Source organism: Chiroxiphia lanceolata, chromosome 6, assembly GCF_009829145.1.
Source record: "Chiroxiphia lanceolata isolate bChiLan1 chromosome 6, bChiLan1.pri, whole genome shotgun sequence".
NCBI classification, from domain to species: Eukaryota; Metazoa; Chordata; class Aves; order Passeriformes; family Pipridae; genus Chiroxiphia; species Chiroxiphia lanceolata.
In genome coordinates this window covers 36,231,086-36,253,083 of record NC_045642.1, presented here as the reverse complement: position 1 = coordinate 36,253,083, position 21,998 = coordinate 36,231,086, and the positions used below count along the sequence as shown (strand labels likewise).

Sequence of the window (21,998 nt, the reverse complement as noted above, 5' to 3'; positions counted from 1 at the left end):
ATTCTAAAGTTTGGATATGGTTATGAAACACAGGATATCCTCCATAAGCCCTTATTTACTGTTTTTATGGTCATGTACTTCAATATTTAATATTGTAAGATGCTGCAACACACTGGTTGACAACATAAAACCCAATATAAATTCAAATAGTTATGTAGAATATTTGGAGAAAACATTCCCTTGGATTTTGCTGTAATTCATTATGTGACAATTCAGTAATTTGAAACAGATGGAATTAATGACAAAAGATGGTTTAATTTAAATGGCATTTTGAGTACTCTTTACTTCAGAAATGCTGTGTGTGATTTGGTATTCACTTAAAAATATATAATTCTCTGAATATGGATAATTTAACTCCCCCACATGATTTGTAGAATGCTTAGTTTCAATAATTATCTCAAGATAAATAGCCTTTCATGGATAGCTTCAACACAAACATCTTTCTTCATTTGGAAGTAGTACTTTATAAATAAAGATGATAAAATTTGCAATAAATAAAGGTACTGAGGAAGCCTATTCTTAGGCAAGGTGGTATCTCCCTCCCGAATAACCATGAGGTAATCCAAATCTTAATGGAAGAAAGCCTAGACCTCCAGACCATGAAAATTCTAACTCTGTAAGAACAAGGAACACATCTCAAACTGGGGTACATTACAGACACATACAGAATTTTCTGCTACCTCTCCAAGAACATATGGACCTACATGGTAGACAGTCTCACCGTGTAGGTCCATAGGTAGACAGTGCATTATATGAATTATAATTGAAGCACGTGATTCGAACCTAAACTATTACTTACTGTAGTAGAAAAAAAGTGTAAATTTGTATATGAATCATTAATTTGAGGCAGAATTGGGAATCTTTGATTGTAAACAGGAGAACAACAGTTTTAACTCTTAGTTTACTTGTAGAAAAAACATCTGTAGAAACAGATATAAGACTATCATAGATCTTTTTTGTTAATGAGACTGAAATAAAACATGTTTTAATTTAAACACTTAATTTCATCAATATTTTACACAATGACCTTTGCATATAGCTTTGTAGACACTTAAGGTTTGTTCACGCCAAGAACTTAAACTAGGTCACACTTATTGCTGTAGAGAAATGTTTAGAAAAATAGCAGAATGGGTTAATTTTTTTTTAACAGCTATGATAGGAGTTATTTGTGTATGGAGAATATTTTTAGAAAGGGAAGAAAATAACATGCACATAGACGTGAAATGCTCATGGCTAGAAACAAGCAGACAAGCAGCATCAATGAAAACTGGACTCTTCTTGCTTCTCTAAAAAGATACACAGTACACTTAAAACCCTCATATGTTAGTACTGTTTGGGTGCTAGTCTGGATTATACAATCACATGTCATTTCATGTAAATGAGTTATATAAACATGATGTACCCCAGTGATATCCATCAAGAGTAAGATATACTGTAGAAGTGTTCCTTTGAAATAGTAAATAATTTTGCTTGTGGCTGCTTTTGATATGAGAACTTAGATGATTAGTAACAGCAATAGCATTTCAGTGAAAATTTCTCATGCAACAACTATAATTGGAAAATAAATATTTAATGCGTCAAATAAACACACCTACATGTTACATAGTACTCTTTGTTAGAACTTATGATACCACTTTATATACAAGGTTGGTACTGTCTTCATTCTCAGAGGTAAATCTGTCTATTCATATTGAAAAAGTTACTATTTGTGTGGAAAGCCAGTGGTGGAATCGAAAAGAAACCTCCAAACCTACTTTATTTACTCTGCAACAGCTCATGACTGCTTTATGATGAAAGAAGATACTTTCTCCAAGGTTATGAGGATCTATATTCTATGAAAAGTATGGACTACATTCATATCGTAGAAATAAAATTCAGTTACAATAGACACCAAAATATCTACATATATGAATTTGCTATCTTCCTAACTCACATCCTTCTAATTTGAATAGATTTTGGGAAATCTCATGAGATTAGTCATTAGCCTTATTTTTAAGATTTTCAGTTCTCAAATAGACCAGATCAAAGCTAATGTACAACGATAAATTTTCATGTGCTCTTTCTCCTTTTGCTTGTCGGTGGTTTTGTTTGCTTGTTTGTTGGTTTTGGTTTTGGTTTTGGTTTTTTCCCCCACACAGACATATGAAACTATTTCAGGAGAAAAGACAACATTACAAGCTCTTGGAATGCCATTCAGCAACACTATCCAATCTATAATGTTCATACCTTAAGATACATCTTAACAATAGAACTATAAAAACAAGCTATCATGGTTTAACCCCAGCAAAAAATCAAGCACTATGAAGCTGTTTGCTCACTTCTCCACCAGTAGGATCAGGGCAGGAATCAGAAGGGTAAAACCTAGAAAACACGTGCTCCCAAACTGTTTTAAAGATTGATTAACTCACTAGAATGTCTAGAGAAGAGTAAAATGATTCAGTCTTACACCTTAACATATCAGCAGCAAATTTCCATTTAATCAAAGCAGTATCTGTGCCTACAGAGAAATCCTACCCTGTTAACAACTTGTAATTACCACTTACTTTTTTCCTGATGGAATTTCCTTCCTCTACCATGATTTTTCTAGCCTCTCTTCTCTTGTCTATGTCTCCAAAGTTTTCTTCCTAGACAGTAGAACCCAATTCCAGTATTTCTTGACATGCTAACAACAACCTCGGACATCATGAGGTATCAATATATTTTGAAATCGTATCTCAATTTGGTATTACATTCCCTCTAATTTCACCTTCTATCTTTTTTAGCAGCTCTTTCAGTGACCTTATGTGTGACCCCTTTCACTCCTTAATTTTTCAGTAAGTCTTTCTTTCTTTGTCCTTATCTCTGTCACCTGTAATATTTTATCTCTGAGTTAGCTAGAAGAGAAAATTTCAACACCTATCTTGGTGCTACTAACTTGTGGATCTATCGCTATTTCATACCTATTTGCTTCTATTGATATCAAATGTATGTATAGCACTCTTTGTGTTTATCTAACCAAGAGATCCACATTGCCCTCCCAAAAGTCCTCTCTATATTATCCCTTCTTATTTACTTTGGAGGATGTGACCCTTCTTGTAATGAAGACCATAAGTTTTAGTGTCATCTTTCATGCATACCTCTTTCTACAAGTCAAGATCCAACATATAGCTAGATATCAAGATTTTTATTTTGTTTACTTTAGTCAAATCTGAAGCTCAGTCTTACCTACTAATTTGCACAGACATTGTTATTATCCAGGAATGTTTGGTTATTTCAACTTTATTTAAGATCAACCCTTTCAGTTTTTTAACTTAAAACTCCCCCCTCCCAACCTCCAAACCCCATATCTCCAACATGTCCTCCCCTAAAAGATCAGAATTGCTTTTCCTGTATATAAAAAGGTGGTTTCAAATATGATTTCCAGTCAGACAAACCTCTTAGGTCTTGGTGTTACTCCATGCTTCACCTTTTCTAAGATACCAGAATAAACTAAGCACCTTTTTTTTCTAAGATAAATTTGATCTGTTAAGAATGAAAAAGGCCTTTCTTGGATTTATTTATTTAAGCTAAACTCATCAAAACTCACTCTGGTGAGTTCTTTTTATTTCTTTCCATGCTAAACCTTTCTCTAATACTGGTTTCCAAAGTCCATGTTCCCCTATGTATATCATGAACAAGTTGAGACACCACGTTTAAAAAATCATTTAACTGTGGCTTCATTTGGTAAATTTTTTTGTAGCATTTGCTTGGAGAAAGATCTTGAGGCCTGCTGGGACTACTTGTTAAAATTCTCCCAACAATCTCAAGAAAGGTTTGGATAGTTTTTTACTCCTGACAGAGTCTGCTGCCAGTCTTGGATGAACTAAGTATTGATAAATTATACTAAAGAACAAACCTGAACTTGAAGGTTCATAAGGGCATTCTTTGTCTGGGGGATTAGCTAGATTGTGCAAAATGTCAGATATTTCAAAAATATATCCTTCTGAGAAGAGAATTCTTGATGTCTTCTAACATTATAAACTCCGCTATTCTTCAGACTATTCCAGCTGAATACTTTTCTTTATTATCATAAAAATAAATATGACTTATACAAAACTGTACAACCTTCTACTTTCTACTACTTATTTTTATGAACAATATATATTTTTTAAATTAATAAATATGCTTATAGTAATTAATTTTCATGAATGAATTTGAAAGAGAAATTTTCTGAAGTGCTTCATTGAGATTTGGATGAGCATTCTGTATGCATCTATTTTACCTAACTATGCTTTTTAATAAAAATTTTAAATTGTTGGATTTTTTTTAATATTCAACACTGTATTTTTATTACAACATTTGATATAGCTAAATGCCTTTCTGTCCCCTTTTATGGTAAGCATTTCCCACTTTGTAAATAATATCTTTCATTCAGTTTATTGATTTAGAGGCTAAATGAATAGTTTGAGCAAATAATTGTGCATCATTTGTCTTTCTCTGTGACAATGAGTTAATATGAAAAAAATACCTTTTGGGGGAAGAAAAATTTTGTCATAATTTTTACTTCCTTATTTTCTGTTTGAGACTTGTTGTTTTAAATTGAAAACAGTTGCATCTCACTACAGTGACAGATGCCCTGAGTTTGGCCACATGAACCCTGGATGAAAATCTGTAAATGTATAACTTTTTCCTAAAGTCTCTGTATTATTGCCCTTTCATCGCTCTTAGAATTGTTTGTGTTCTGACAGCAGTTTTCTATGCAACATCCATTCAAATGAAACATTAGAACATCCTATCCCTGCCATTTCTGTACTAGATGAAGACATATCACAGATATACAGTTTCTGCTTGCCTAGTCTTCAAAGAAATTTTGTTCTGCACGCTGTTTCTCTGAATTGTTTAGACCAGGCTAAGAGTAAAGAGTTGATTTAGGGTCTAATCTCTGTGTCTCGGTAAATGCAGCAGAGCTAGGTTTTGCTGTGCTTCGTCAAAGCTGCTTGTGCTGCACTCGTTCTCCCTACTTCACACCTTAGTATATAAAACATGTAAGGAGTGTGGAAGAACTCTGAAAAGTTTTCATCCTTACACTTTAGAGATGAGTGAGATACAGAAGTTATAAGTTGCTTCAAATTTCACATCATAAAAATGAAACTAGTCCCCTGCCATTTCTGCACTGAACTCTGTGTAATTTTAGCAATGAGCTCACAATTTCAGTTCTATCACTGCAGTCAATAAAAATGAACAGTTCTACAACTCATTTTCCTGACAAAGATTTTGAACAAATGATTGCTTTATTCAGACTCTTTGGGCTAGATGTTAATTTCAATTTCAACCCTGTGTAGAAGATCTTATTTGAAAGAAACATGCTCCATATACTATTGCTTTTCCTGAATGGTGGAGGAATTAGTGTACTGGTTACTAATTCCTTAATACCTGGAGTATACCTGGTAAAACTCAAACATGAGACAATATGTTCACTATGTCTTACTTGAAAGCCCATTATGAGTAATTAAAAATCTAAACCCAGCAGAACCACCAACACAAAACCCACAAAAGCAAGCCATAAATAGGCACAATACAAAGGTTTCTTTAGAAATGCCCTCCCTCACTGGTAGCGAATGCTTTCTTCTGTCACACAGCTTGTTTCGGTCTTTCTTTCTCTTTCAGTGATTGTCACACATAGAAATATAAGCATAAACCCCCAGAAATACAAATGGTAGGAAAGAGAATGGCTTTGGTTACTTTTTTTAATTGTACAGCTAGAACAGTTGTAGGGTGATGCTTAAATTTATTTCCAGAATCAACAAGGTTGCAATGCATGCTACAGAATTCTTGGCAGTCTGTCCAGAATCAAGGGAGAAAAGTATTCTATGAGTAGAGTGGTTTCCAAACTTTTTAGGTTCCAGAGGCTCAAATACATGTTTTAAAAGTCTTGCAGAATGACACTGTCACTTTCTGAACATTATACAAGGAAACACACAGGAAAAATTTGCTAAAATAAATATATCTCTTGACTAGTTTTAAATTTTCTTTTAGTGTCAAGGACTTACAGTGTTAATCAGTACTAATCATACCTCGTGGTAGCAAAGAAGATGACAGTCATAAGATCAAATCTGAGGGAAGATAAAAAAAAAATCTTCTGACTAATCACAAAGAAAAAATAATCTTAGAAACCAAAAATTTTAACTTGGGTATGAAAGCCTTTTTCAAACACTTGGTATATTTTTATAATTGGATGCAGTGAAAAAATTAATTTTTTATGAATTTTTCTACAATAATATGATCTTTTCTCTCAAAAATTTTTAGAAGTTTGTTAAGTCTTTCCTTATGCATGTATTTTCAGAAATGTTAACTTATTACTCTGTATCTTTCCATGAGTCTATCTGAGGTGGAGAGGAAGACATTATCTTTCAACAGCTTCTGCCTGAATAGTTTATAGACATTAAAGACTTTGACTCATATATAGAATGAATTAATTTGAGACAGATGAGACAGTTTCCATTCCCACAGTCTGCCTTTCTATCTCCTGCCAGGCATATTAATGTAAAGTATATTAAAGTTAGTGGTTTATGTTAGCATAGCAGTCTGTAAACTATGATGGTTCAGCAGCAGCCATGCCTTTCACAGATTGCTCAGACAGCCCTGCTGTGGGAGTGTAAATTTATGGCAGAGAAGTGGGATAGAGAAATAGGGATGGTAACCACTGTAGCTAGACAAATTTAATCCAATTCTATAAATGACTCAGCATATGAAGCAAGAACAGAACTCTTCCTAGACTTCATTGTAACTGACATCTTCAGTTCAGCAAACACAAATGATACCTGGTTTAGTTCTTTTCCTGTACATAACAGGAATAGTTTTTTTCAGCATTATTGCAGTGCATGCTTTAGTTTATGTTCTTGAACCTCAGGGCATACAAGTTTAGCTATGAGTACTAATGTTCTCATGTAATTTTTTTCTTTAATCTTTGCTAACACTTGAATTTCATTTCATCTCACTTCCAGAGATAAAATTTTGGATAGCAAAACTTCATAGACTGTTAATACAAACTTGTGAAAAAAATTAAAGAAGAATAATAGTAACTAGCAAAACAATAAAAACAAGTCAGTTTCCAGAGCACTGAGGAATCCAAATATAGAAATACCTGGGTGCTATATTAAGGAGTGCCCCATCCTGAGAACAAAGTTGAAATGCTGCTTCCAGCTTAACTGCAAGAATATAGAATTTGTTTATTCTGGTTTCTCAGAGAACTTTGAAAAAGTAAAAAATAAAAGGCATTTAGATATTCATATGTATACAGAAAAAAGGTTAAGCAGTATAATTTTGGAACCCTTGAAAATAATGAATCGTGACTGAAATATACTTGCCAAAACTATTTTTGAGCGACAAAACAGGACAGGCATCTGTAAATATTAAAATATTTTCAGAAAATTCATATTAAAAAATATGAACCTTTTGTTATATTGTCAAATCTTAAAGTAAAGCAACTGTGATAAAAGCCATATCTGTGTCCTAATGGTGACACACGATTCTCTGACAGTATTAACAAATATAGGCACCAAAGTAGACTGTGTACTGTATCTGTTGCCCCACCATAAGACATTTTAATGTACACATTGTAATATTCATATGGAATGGTAAATTAATTATAATAATAATTATTATTGGAAGAAATTCTAGGCTTACATAAGGAATGATGATAGATTTTGTGTCTTTTTAGATATGTTTGACAAACTTTTTGATTTCTGCCTACAACTGCATGGAAAATATGAGATGTTTTTTCTTCTTTGAAAATCAAAACTAGCTACATTGTTATTTATAATCTTATTAATTTGTTTTATTCAAACAACTATCTGCATAAACACAAGTAACTTAAAAATATCTGATTTATCTTATTTAAGAGGTGAAACAAATCTAATACTTGATGTTTAGCATCAAAATCCAGCATTTTTATATGTCTGTCCATTTCCAGGGAAGACAAAAGCTCTAGAGACAATACCTACTTATTAAATACATATCTAGGTAAAAGAGATATTATTAGACCACCATTATGCAAACAGAAGAGATATTTTGTTAAATCTCCTCATAGGATTATCATGACTGTATAGATTTTTACTTTGTTTAATGTCTTCATTTCAAAACTACACATAAAAATGTTTGGGACCAACTGTTCTTGCAGAGCAGACAGTCTGGGGACATGGAAACCCTCTTCAAGGCATAGTCTAGTAATTTGCATGCCTACTCCCTGATAGTTAAGATTAGATCCACTCTGAATACTTCCTTTCAAACTTTCATGGCAATATGGAAGCACCATATGGGTTTTACAGAGGAAAAAACTAATCATATATCCTGCTGAAAAGATTCACCAGGTCTGCTGGAGGGATTTCCTGACTCAGCCAACCAGCCTGCAACTGCACATCTCCACCCACACAACACAACTTTTCCCTCAGATCTGCCTGATGACCTGTACGTATGGATATACTTTGACTTACTTCAGTCTAAAATTGCAAAGTTAGTGTAATGAGCAGGGTTTTGCTAACACTATTCATTTTGACAGAACAAAATAAGTGAGCATTTGCAAAACAGTTTAGTATGTAGATTGGAGACGATGCAAACCTCCCAGTGGACATCATCGCAAGTAACTGTCATGAAGAAATCTTTCACTGACGCGGCTGCAGTGGAAAGAGAGCATGTGACCAAGCCCTGGGTTTAAGAAAAAAATGCCAAACCAAGAAAAACCAGCATTGCCTTATTCTTTATGGGAAGAAGTAACTTTCATTCAGTGTTAGATAAAGATATGACGCAAAAATGAAGTTTGCAAACATAAGTTGTGAGTGTAGGATTTCACTTCGGTAACAGCAGATTATTAAGTTTTTAAAGCCAGAAGGCATCATAATGTCATCCAGTCTGCTGTCCTATAGAAAATATATCTCGACTTGAGAGTCATTAACTAAGGGAAACAATTCTGCAAAATTCATATTAGGGAAACTGGCTTGCACAATGTTGAAAATGGTCTCTTGGTTTTCTGAGGTGTCTGGGACAAAGGCAAGTGAAAAAACTTACTATTTAAATTATTTTTTCTTTTCAGTAAAGATTGACTATAGCAAGGTTAAATGCATTCTGAATTTTCACAGTTCTTCAAAAGTGTCCTTTTGTAGAAAGTCCAAAATGTGCAAACATTTGCACTATTCTTATATAAAAAAGAGTTTCCAACTGCTCTGATGATGTTCCATCATCAAAACACAGAGGTTAATGCTGAATATTAACCTCTTTAATTGTGTACATTTTAGCTCTTATACCACATAGAATACTGTATGTGAAGCATCCTGCTGTTCAAAGACCTCCATAATATTGTGCACAATAAGGAGGGTTAATGATTCAAGATTTTTTGGCAAATGCAGACTGAAACAGACCTTTAATCCAGTGTTCATGGAGGTTTTGTTGTATGAAAGATAATGTTGTGGGAATTGGGTCTGAGTAAAAGAATTAACATTGCTTAGCCTTTTAGGAAGTGCCAGGAAAGTGTTTGAGACAATGGCAAAACTAGGCGGAGTGTCGCTTTTTATGCAGAGCACACTATCCTGGTATGACAAACTCTCCTGCTGTTGGTCCCTATATCTCATCGTGTGTTTAATATTTGGGTTTGAATAACTACCTTACAGTTGTTCCACTTCATTTGATCATAGCATGACTGATCAAAGCAGAACAGAAAATAAGCAGCGAGTCATCAATTTCAAGCTTTTCATAAAAGCTGATTTTTTTCCCTTGGGTTTAGATGTAAACCTGACTTTAGCAAAACAAATTTAACACATGGAAAAGTGGAGTAGACTAGCCACTGTTTTCAGTTCCTGAAGTCAGTATAGAGGCCTAGACATATGCAAGCTGTTCTGTCTGAAGCATATGGCCTGGTGTGCCGCTTTTACAGATCCAGCATATTTTATATTTTTTCACAACATGACATATGGGTTGTGTATCAATTTTATTTTAGTGGTTCTACGGAAATCTCTGCCTCTGCTGTCACCCACAACTGGGGAACGGAAGACAGGGTGAGCCAGATGAATTGGAAACTCCTATGGCTTTTTGAAAAAACATGGCTATTGTGCCACCAAGCAATGAACAGACACTGTCCTGCAATTGTGAATGTAAGCGAGGGCCAAACGTTTCCTCCCGCACAGTGTCTGACACTGTAAGTACCCTTTATCCTTGATGTTGAGCAATGCCCAACAGTTGAACTGAAAGGATCTTCAAGTGCTTCAAAAGCAGAATTTTATACTGTGAACACAAATAATCTGAGTATGAGCTAAATAAATATTGTCAAATACTGTTGTGATGTCAGATATCTAAGCCAGTCTGTGTTCTCATGGGTTTTCACAGTGTTCCCAGGATCTTTATGGCCCATATACTATGTATATGAATAAAAAGGAATAAAATTAACTAACTCATAATGAAACCACATATGAAAATATGTGTTGGATTATCTTTGACATTGCCAGAATATTATATAAAATGTTACAGAAACCTAGCTTTGCTGTGGCCTAAGCAGTACCTGCAGAGTGAATCTAAGTTCCCCTTCCCTAAAACCGATATTCAACTAAATAAAAACAATTTGAGGTCATCAGAGTCAAAAACATCTCAAAGGAATGCATGTAAGGCAGTTTGGAAGATTTGCATGTGGTTCACTTAGGAGGTAGAAATCCCTTTTGAAGTTGAGCAGAATGATAAAGTTTTGGTATGAAAGTGTCATTTAGTCCATTTAAAATCAGCCATATAGAATTCACCTTTCACGATCAGATGGCTCAACAAAGTTAGTGGAAAATCTCTGCTTCTGCCTGAAAAGCTTAATTTTCAATATGGTAAAGGGAGGCTCATTTAAAAGCATAATGATTCAATTGTTTGAAACTTTTTTAGCCCCAGTGAAGGTCAGTAGTACTTATTTCAAGGTCTAAGTGAGAGCCAATTTATAATCTGATTGTACAGTTTTGCTTCTGTACCTCAGTATTAACCTCTGTAGTAAAGAATCCCAATTTTAATAGGAATGGATTAATTTCCAAGTTACACTGCTTGTTGAATACGACACTTTGTGCATTCCTATAGTGTGAGAACTACAAAGTGATGTTAAGAGGTTTTGTCACATTGAGAATTTACAAGATAGCGTTTTTAATGAGGGAGAAAATCTGTGAGCGCTTTCTTTAATTTATTACTACATAATGAACCTTCATTCAGCTTATATTACTGATGAATGTGTGCTTAAAAGAAAAAAAAAAGCAGATAGAAGTACGTATGTGGTTTTTTATATACCATACTTTCCCTGGGATCTACATTCTGATTTCCTGCTTTATGCTACTTCTGATCAGTTGCACAATGGAAAACAATAAGAAATTAATTGCCAAAAGCTTATACGTCATGGTATTGTGTGGAAAAGTGTGCTTTCCCCCCTTTTAACCAGTTTACTTCACAGTCAGTACCAGAGTACACCCGAACTATTTTTAGAGGTCTAGACTGGTCAAAGGAGGGTTACCTCACACAGAGTAAGAGTCATTCTTGAAAAATACATCTGCTTCTATACCATCTTCAATTAAATGATATTTACTGCCTGTCTACTGGTCTGTATGGATAAATATACCAAGCAGTATCACTTAAAAGAGGACATCCTTTTAAAGGTTTGACTGGATTTTTTAACACTGTGGGACTGAAGGATTGTGAGGAACAGGGATAAGGAGACATATCCCTTCCCTCTCTTTCAGTGCTCATGTTCAGTCCTATGCCACCTGCATGTCGCAATTCTGTTGTTCTCATCAGCCACCTTGTACTCATAATGCAAGAACATTCTCCCTGAATGTTGTAAAGCCATGTGTTGCCAGAAAGAAGCGAGTTCAGGAATATACTTTTGTGTTATACTAACCTATAGCATAAAAGACCTCTGAGGAATCCATGTTCTAATCTGTATGAGAGAGGCATCAAGATATTGGAGGGGCTTTCTAAAAGCTGGCAAGCATATCAAAGACGGTTTACCCCTGCCCACTTTCTTACTCATGTTTCTGTGAAAAGATCTCTGTGAAAGGCCTTTTTCAAAGTTAAGCTCTGGGAGAGATTTATCCCAGATTTTACACAAAGATTCTTATGTAAACATGTGTTAAATGTTTCAAAACATGAAAAAATTCTTACTGTGCTGTAGCTTTATATGCAACTTTTATTAACTTGTAACTCACAAGTGTGATCAAGAAACATTTGTACCAGCATTCTAGATAACACAAAGAAGAAGACTGGACTCCTGTGAAATACCTGAGAAAGGTAGGGAAAAAAAAATGTAATTACATAGCAAGTTAATGAAAACACTAGCTCTATTACATTAATTTTTAAAATAATATCTATCCTTCCTACACTGTTAGAATGTCTCCAGATCTGAAGTTTCATGCTATAATAGCTCAACTAAATGTCAAGTACTTCTGTTAGAAATTGGCACCTGATTCCTGTATCTTCTAAAGCTTAAAGTTTTTTTATTCTTTTTTTATGTTTCTGCTCTTATATTTCAGCAGTTCAAATATGGAATTAGAGTCAGAACCATGATATAGCGTTGGAAACTTTATTTTCAGTGAAAAAATCACAAGATCTGTGGGAAAATTGCACTTCTAGTTTGGACAGTAAATCTCAACAAACTCAAATTTATCCAAAGTTGACCACAAAGTCAAAACTTAAAAATTTGTAGATATTTCTAAAAATAAAGGCTTCATTTCTTGAAATATATGCTACTGAAATTTATTCTGACATTTTTAAAGCTGTGCAATTTTTCATTTTTAAATAGCACTTGAGATTTTCCTCAACAGAGTGCAACCAGCTAGAAGCAGGGTGGAAAAAAGGGAAAACTTTAGTTTTCAAGTCAAATGAACATTAAGTTGAAGCAAAATGTATCATTTTATCTTATTTTGTTGAATCACTCATATCCTTACCCCAAAATTTCTGTTTTAGTTTCACCTCAACAGATTTTAACTTTCCATTTTTGTTCCAGCCACCATTCTCAAGACAGTTATTGCAAGATGTGATTGCCCAGTTTGTCATTTTCTGCATGTCTCTCTGGGAAAATCACTTTCCTTACATCAGATAACACCAATACTCTAGTATTTGAAAGCAGAGGCAACACTACATGCTTATTCCACAGTGTTGTTAAGCATGAAACAAGGTTTGTAAATGAGTTTGTGTTTCCTCAGGGTCTTTCATTGAAAGGGAAGAGAGAATTATTTTTCAGTGTGTCAGACAGTTTTTCTGGAAGAAACGTTCACTCACTGGCTTAAGATAAAACACTGGTAGGTACTACTTAGGCTACAGAAGCAGTACAATTGCTGTATGAGTACTGAGTTCAGCCTCTGCCAGACTCAACCTCAGTGATTTTGCTGACTTTTAATAGTCAAGTTTTATGTCATAGGAAAAGATTGACAAAAATCTGTAACTTGCAAGCCAGGAGGTAGAAAGGCAAAAAATGAATTGTGAGACAGGTTCTTCCTGTTACAGTAGGGCTAACATTGTAGTTCTTATGAATGTGAATAATTTCACATCAATAAATAACCAGCAAATGTCGATAACATTTATTTTTTGTTGGAGCCACCTTTTACAGCCGTAAAATAAAGCCAAAAGTGAAGGAGACAAGAAAGCACCAATTTGTTTCTTAGAATATTTATATGTTATTTTAATTATATTTAAACCTGATGGATTTACAGTTAGAATAGACATGTGAGTTAATGCTCATGAGTAATATACATTGTTGACTCTTCCTCTTTTTGTTGGCCTCCAAAATTCAGGAGTTTGTTTCCACAAGTGCTGAAGAACCATGTCTTGTATAACTTGAGTACTACCTCTTGCTTACCTTGCAGAAGCTGAAGTCAAGAAGAATGGTGTTAAAATTTCTAACTGTAGGAAAAAAGGCACGCTCAGAGGTATACTACCATTTGTATGTAAGAAAGAGCTGAATAAAGTCCTTTGTATAGAAAACACAAAAGAAATTATGTATTTGCACTTTGAAGAGTAGAAATGAACAAATAAAAAATAGCAATAATGAAAAATTAATAGAATCTTGTGTACAAACCATTCAGACCTAGTTTTGACCACCAAACTATGTGTAAGGAAGGATGCACTATTTATTGTACAGAAAATATTGAAACTTTGTGAAATTAAGCCTTATTTAAGACTAGACTGTACCTTTTTTGCTAGGTTGTAGAAATACCTTAGCAGAGGACAAACAGAGTGCCCAGCAGTCTGCTGTTGGCACTATCTGGCCTTGACTCCAGGCCCCTCTTTCTCCTGTCCTAGTTGAAAATTTTGTCTTTTGATCAAAGTGCAACGGCATCAACAGGAAAAACTGAAAGCGGTTTGCTGGAAAGCTCTTGGCATAGTTGTTAAGTATCTCTATTAGCTGTCTTAAATCAGGCAGGATATAAATTAAAGCCTTGATTGACTGCATAAAGACTGCTTACTGTCTTAACCATTGCTCCCCCTTTTCACCCAAACAAGATTCCAAACCTAAACAATCCCACTATTTCCCTCCTCAGGCAAGTCCAGGAACAAAACATCTGTCTTAGTCTTTCCTTCCTGGTTCTTTGGCAATATCTTGCCTCTTTGTACTACCCATAGTTGGCAGTTTGGGCACTGAGAGCATAGAATAGCTGTTTTCAATTCCTCCCCTTGGCTCCATAGACTACATCTATACTCATAAATCAAACATTCCCAGGACCATTCTTGTCACTGAGACCAGCTGGAATAGCGCATCTCATCCACACTATTGCACTCTTTCCCCCTCCAACAAGGGTGACATCATCCAAATTGCCTAACAGGACTAATCCTTGGCCTGTTGTAACTCCCAACTGTGCATGGTAATTGTCTGGGAGAGTCACAGTTGACCCAGAGCCAGAACTGCATCAGAGAGTTTTTAACAGATGATTATGTTCCAAAGGTCCAGCATGTTCCCTGCATGATTCTAGCATAAATGCAGTTATATAATTCTTTGACAGAAGTAGATGGGAATTGCGAAGAAAGTCTTTCTTATCCGTGCGTAAGTATGTAAGTATATTCAGCTTTACTAAAGTCTAGGAGAAATAGACTGTAAACATGGTGCTTCCCAAATCCACTTTTTATCAAGTTGTGACAAGCAATTGAAAACAAGGTCCTATGTGTGTTTATTCAAATTGGTATACCATTAATAGGTATTCTACAGTTGTAAGTTTGCATGTTAAAAACCATTTTCCTGAAAGGCTTGATTTTTCAAGTCTACCAGCACAATTTACACTTTCATTTTTGCACCTGCATCTTATACTAGGAATGCATATCTGGATATTTGAGACTGTGATGAGTTCGTTGTTTGTGAAAATTATGTAGTGGAGAACTATAAGTACTAAATTTTAGTGTATTTCTCTTCCTTCAAGATTACGACTTTCTGTGATTCATTAGTTTCAGCAAGCTGTGCAATTTCGCAGCTTGTGCACAAAAATGGAAAATATTAATTAGCAATATTCTCATTGTTTGTTTAAGAAAAACATTACAAACTGGTTGAAATCTGCTCCCACATTTTCCTGTACTTACTCCAATGTGTGGAGGAAAATTGCTGGTAGTGTTAGAAAGCATTGAAAAGATTAAATATAGATATCTAGCCTTAGGGAGTGTAAATTAGCATGTTTTTAATTGATTGCAATATTCAGGGAAACACTCCTCAAAGAAAATTAATTTTAGAGCAGCATATTTTGACAAGCACATGTGCCAATTTAAAAATCTGTGATCAACTTAAAATAGGTTTTAAAGACAACAAAGGACTGTTTCTAATATTATAGCAATGAACATGGTCTTTTAAGCATGGTTTCTCTGGAGCTGATTCACATAGTATATAGCAATTGCCATAACCTTTCAACATTTTTAAATAGAGTTTTTAGGGGCATATTTTAATCTGAGTTACACTGGAGTGAATAGAATAATTCCTTTGAAGATAACAGTTGCCCCTAATATATGGTAGTGTAATTGAGAGCAGAATTGAGCATACAAAGCCCTCGTCTGAAAGAAAACGGCACTTGGCTTAAAACTGGGAACACTAAGAGACAGCTTGCTAGGCAGGCTAATCAATGGCACCTCAAACACTGAGTGGAATCTTTAAATGTTTATTAATATTATGTTGCTTTTTCACTCTCTCTCCATTTTGTATTTCAGAACTCTCTTCTCTAATTGACGCAGGTGGATTTCCATCCATTTTTGCATGCTTACATTAATCCTGCATACAGCACATAGAGATGGGATGGTGTGAAAGAGTCAACTGATTCTTGGTGAAGCTGCTAACTTAGCTTGCTCTTATTTAATAAAAAAGGACAGAAGAATTGCCTAGGATTTATTCAATAACAGACAGAGTCATCTCTCATCTTTCATTTCTTAAGGACTAAGGACTTAGGAATACTTAGGTGTAGTGGTGTACTAGAGCATCAAGAACTTTCCCACAGTCTGGAGTTAGATTTGTATGTTCCTGCAAATGCTCCTTTGCTTGCTGTTTAATGCTAGGAAGGGCCTCTTCCATCCCCTTTTTTGGCTTGTATGACTCTCATCTGACCTTCTCTATGTGAGAGAATGGATGTGCTGTCTCACAGTGCTTGTCTTGATACTTGGCAATGTAAGAAATGCTGTTTGCAGTGAACAAAGTCTGAACAATGTCAGAGTCAATGTTACCTCCTGAAGAATGGAAGTCAAAAAAAATTCCAAAAATTGACCTATCCCTCTGTATTAGTCATTAAAAGCTGAATTGTCACAAGGAGAAGCATGGAAGCATCTCTTGTGGTAAAAGATAGTCTTAATCTAATTTAAGTGGAATTTCATTTTATCTAGCAGTATGGTTGAAATGTTCACTCAAATGATGTGAAATGATTCAAATTTCTTCAATATGCCTAAATGTGCTCAATCTGCCTCAGTATGATTCCAAGCAGTGAAAATACTGTGTTTTCTGTTTTCCGGGTTGAAATAGAGTTACACCACAGAAGACACTAAACTCGTCATATCTATATTGTAGAACATCTGTATGAAGTATAAATCAACAAATAAAATGTTTGTTATATGCATGATCTCATAAAAGTCCATTTCCAATTTTCCTGTAGAATAAACAATCAACAGCTACAAGTTGATTTTAAAAAGTGTATAAAAAGAATAGGGCTGGAAAAATGATATATATCAACTCATAAATTTTCAGAATTCTTTTCTGCCTATTTTTAAGCAGTCAATAAATAAATGCATTTTATCAATTCACTAAAAAAGAAATATTATGTATTTGCTAAGGACTGGCAATGTGCCTGATATCAAGATATGAAAGATATCTTGTGCCTCATGAATATTCAATCTTCACTTGGCAGTGTCTCAGACAACATCCTTATCTCTAAATTGGAGAGACAGGGACCACCTCATCATCATGGCCAGTCTTCGCGAACGAAGATTTGGGAAAGGTCATTACCCTTCGAGTCTGCGCAGTGGATTTTTTAGGTGAGACACAGTGTGCGCTGCACTGGGCCCACCCTTTAATCCTAAGGTTCATCTGCATGGACCACCTAGTGAATAAATAATTGGCTGGATGGTTTCGCTCAAAGAGATGCAGTCAACTGCTCCATGTCTGAGTGGAGACCAGTGACCATTGGTGTTTCTCAGGGAATGCTGCTATTGGGACCAGTGCTGTTTAACATCTTCACTGTTGGCAAAATGGACAGTGGTACTGAGTGCACCCTCAGCAAGTTTGCTGATGATACCAAGCTGTGTGGTGCAGCCAACACACTGGAGGGAAGGGATGCCATCCAGAGGGCCCCTGACAGACTTGACAAGAGGGTCTGTGTGGTGGGGAAAAAAACGTGTTTTTCTCCTAGAGCTAAAAAAATGATAACCCCCGAGGGGGTGGTGTCCCTTAGGGTTGATCCAATCAGCGCCCCTGAAAAATTTAAACATATCACACCAGACCTGAAAAGAAGGGTGATGATGTAGTTGGAGAAGTGGCCATGTTGTGAAGCCACAAGGAGCTGAGGGGCTAGAGAGCCCCGTTGGGGACCACGGCCCCCCAGCCCCAGCTGGGGGGCTGCAGAAACTTGGAAACAGTGTTAAACTGGATCGAGGTCTGTGAGTGAAAAGCTGGAAGTCTTTCTCCACTGTGAATGGGCAGCAGAAGACAGAAAAGTGACAGCAAAGGCAGTGCTGAGTGGAAGGCTATGGCTGAAAGCCAAGAAGATAAGAAGAAGTAGCAAAGGTGGTATGCAGACAAGCAGGAAGACACAGAGATATCTAATGGAGAGAGAGAGGACTAAGCTCTACAGAGACAGTTTTGGGGTAAGAACTGAATTAAAGCTCCCCAAAACCCCTCGAGACCTTCTAGAGAGGAGGGGTGGACTTCCAAACTCTCAGGGAGTCCTGAAATGCAGCAGCACCAGAGAGAGGAGCTGAGAAGCTCAGAAACATCCTGGAAGCTGGATCAGGATGGCTGGACGGAATGTGGAGGAGGTGGCCTTGCACCCCCACTGCTGCCAGGCTGGTAGCTTTGAGACAGAGCACAGGAGCTCTGATAGAACATTTGAGGCAAAGACTTTCAACTGAAAGCTGCCTGAGACGTTCTGACTCGGGGGAGCTTGAATCTCCTGAGGAAGGGACCTTCATGGGGGTCTTACACCCCATGGTATGACGTGATGAGGTGAGCTTTTGTCCTGGTTTTGCAGTCCATGGGAGAGAGACCTTCGCTTGGAGTCAAAGGGCCGAGAGGGGTGAGAGGAGATCCCCTTGTGTGTAACGGAGAGAGAGATCCAGCTACAACAATCCAGTTACAGCTGCTGCATTGAGGAGAGACTGCTGCCCTAAAGGTGGAAAGGATCTTTCTTTCTTCCCTTCCGGACTTTTACTGGAGGGAAAAGAGATTTGATCCAATGTAAATACTGGTTTATCATAGGAGAGATAATTAGGATTGTATATAGAATGTATTATAATATTTATTTCTGTAATAATTGTGATATAATTCCCTTCCCCCCATACTGAGTCTTGTGTCGTGTCTGGAAAACCCCTCTCACACTGGGTTGAGTTGTGGAAGGGGGGCTTGGACTTGGGAATTGGATTTTTATGGGTCTCAAACCACCACAGCCAGTGTGACCATCATGAACAAAAGGACTCTGGAAGGCTCCCGCACCTGGTTCAGGGCAATCTCAAGCACAGATACAGGCTGGGTGGAGAATGGATTGAGCGAAGCTCTCCAGCAAGGACTTCAGGGGTGTTGGTGGATGAGTAATTGACATGTCCCAACAGCAATGTACTCTTGCAGCCCAGAGGTCACCTGTATCCTGGGCTGCACCAAGAGCAGCCTGACCAGCAGGTCAAGATAGGTGACTCTCCCCCTCTACTCTGATCTCATGTGACCCCACCTGGAGTACTGTGTCCAGCTCTGGACATGATGTGGAAATGCTGGAGTGAGTCCAGATGAGTGTCACCAAGATGATCTGAGGGCTGGAGGATCTCTTTTGTGAACACAGACTGAGAGATGTGTGGTTGTTCAGCCTGGAGAATAAAAGGCTCCGACTAGACCTTATCACAGCCTTCCAATATCTAAAGGGGGCAACAAGAGAGTTGGAGAAAGACTTCTTACAAGGGCCTGTAGTGACAGGACAAGGCTGCAACTGGACAGATTTATATAAGACATTACAAAGAAATTCTTTACCGTGAGGATAGTGAGGCACTGTAACAGCTTAATACAAGCAGAAACAAAGTTTTGCTTCTTTCAGTCCAAAGGTTCTTTCCAAGATAAGCAGTTCTATTATTCCATGATTCTTGAAATTTCTGCAGAAAGCAAATAAAAAAAATTGAGAACAGAGTTGAAATGAAAAAAATAAGTTTAAATGTTTGCAATTAATTTCTCACTTCTCATATTGATGTAGTCATTAGTCTTGTCAACTATTTCATGCTATATGTCTCTTTTTTTTCATCTAGCGGGATCAAAGACAATTTCATAATATAAACATGTATTAAAAGGTATCTTGACCTTGCTCCTGAAAGCTGCATTTAATGAAAAGTACCAACCATCTTTTTTGATTAATATATTCTTATAGTAAATAATACATAACTTGTATTTTGAGTTACAAAAGAACAACTTCTGTTCTCATTTGAAATTCAGAAAACACACAGATCATGCTTTCAGGTGATAAAAGCTCCGGGGTTTCCTGACTGTCTTTTGTGTTACACAGTCTTGTAGAGTGCTAAAGGCTGACAGATGCTTATCAAACATTCATGTAAACACTACTATCAAAGCTGTGCTTTCTGATACTGGCTCCACACGAGAGGGTCAGTATGAAACATAATTAAAGGAAGGCCAAAGACAGAAATGTAATGCCATCAGCCTTTGCTATATTAGAGGACTCACACAGTGCTCTCTCTAGCAAAAAACAATAGTGCTAGAAAAACAGCAAAAGATACGGAAATCAAGGAATGGAATTTTTGAAAGTGCTCATATATTTTAGAGCACATATGTTCAAAATGCAATTTCTCCCTAGCTAGTTGCATGTTTTTTTCCAAAACATTACCAAAAGTGCTTAGATTAAAAAACCCAATGAAATTACCTTTCCATTTCAATGCCTGACTTTAGACATTTGCCTCATACTTAATATTATTGCATTAATTATTATTGACAGTAACTCCTCAGTAATTTTTTCATCTGCATGTGAAAAGATAGGGGATAAAGAACAATGAAAGGGATAATTCTCTAGGCAGTGGGTTCACATTCAGAGCTTATTGACATACGTGTTTTTAGAGCCACAAAAAAACTCATGCACTGCAGAGGCAAGTGTGGTAATATTCACTGTTACCACAAACTGTAGTACCACTCAAGGCGCAAAATCTCCCGCTAATTAGGGTCACACAAAAGCAACTAACCTCTTCTCAGATGCAAACAGGTTGAGCAGTCTGCTGGTAAACCAGGCGTTTGAGTTCATCTAGGAGAAGCACTTGCCTTGACATCAAGAAAGCCCAGGATCTCAAATGTCTTTCTGTGTTGAAAACTTATGAATTCCATACTTTTCATATGAAACAAGAAGAGATATGACAGAAAAATAGGTCAGTGCATACAAACATCATGCAGAATGTTCTCAAGACCCTAAAAATATTGACATGTGTTTTATAAATAAATATTTCAGTCTTGAGGTTTCATCTTATCTTTGTAGTTAAAGTAATTCTGAAGTTAGCTGGCATAATTTTAAATAATTGAACTAACTAAAAAGTGAATGTGAAAACAACATTAGGGTTCATTTAACGTAAAAGGTACTTTTGAAATAGACACCTGAACTCCTTCCTTATGTAACTCTCAGATAAATTTGTTTTTATTAGTATCTGAGAGTAATCAGATATCAGAACTAGGATTTGGATGGAAATTGAGTAGAGAAAACAATAGCACAGGCTGTATTTTGATTTTATCCTTTTCCTTTCTTCCTTACAATCCTCTAATACCTTGTCTTTTTAGATAGTATTTCTGTTTCTTTTGATGTTTTAAGCCTTGCATGATTATGTTCTATATCTAAAATTTTGTGAAGGTACACCAATGCCCCTTATGTTACTCAAATTGATCAGTGATTTTTGGAGTTATAGTTACATAAATACTTATGAAATACTTATGTAAATGTAAAACAATTTGTAATTTTTAATTTATTATTTGAATAGAGGAAAGGAAGTTTGCAGTGTGCTCAGAAGCAAATAAATTGAAGATTAATATCACCTAAAAACTTAAAAATGACATGTATATGACTATATATTATCCATTTTGATGCAACATAAACATGAAAAATTTTTGCTATATATATAGATATATGGTGAAATATCCATGAAGAACAGACCATAAGACAAATCGTTTCAAAAGTATTGTAGACTAAAAATTCTGACCATCTGACATCTTATTTTGTCTTTTGTTTTCTTTTATTTCTAATTATTTTTTTAATATGGCAGTGAAAATTTGGGGCTTGTGTTTTGAGTTGTGAACTCTCATCATAAATATATTGCCTATATATGTAAACAGTAGTTTTCATACT

General features: G+C 35.9%; 1 protein-coding gene across 1 annotated transcript in view; it reads left to right on the top strand.

Moving 5' to 3' along the window:
• Positions 1–16,225, top strand: part of LOC116788441 (translation initiation factor IF-2-like) — a 243,833-nt gene extending 227,608 nt beyond the window's left edge. Inside the window, exons 5-6 of the mRNA XM_032691282.1 lie at positions 13,824–13,886; positions 16,141–16,225. Coding sequence (XP_032547173.1) covers positions 13,824–13,886; positions 16,141–16,199 — 122 coding nt within the window. The 3' untranslated portion in view covers positions 16,200–16,225. The remainder of the gene's footprint in view (positions 1–13,823; positions 13,887–16,140) is intronic.
• The last annotated feature ends 5,773 nt before the right edge of the window (positions 16,226–21,998 follow it).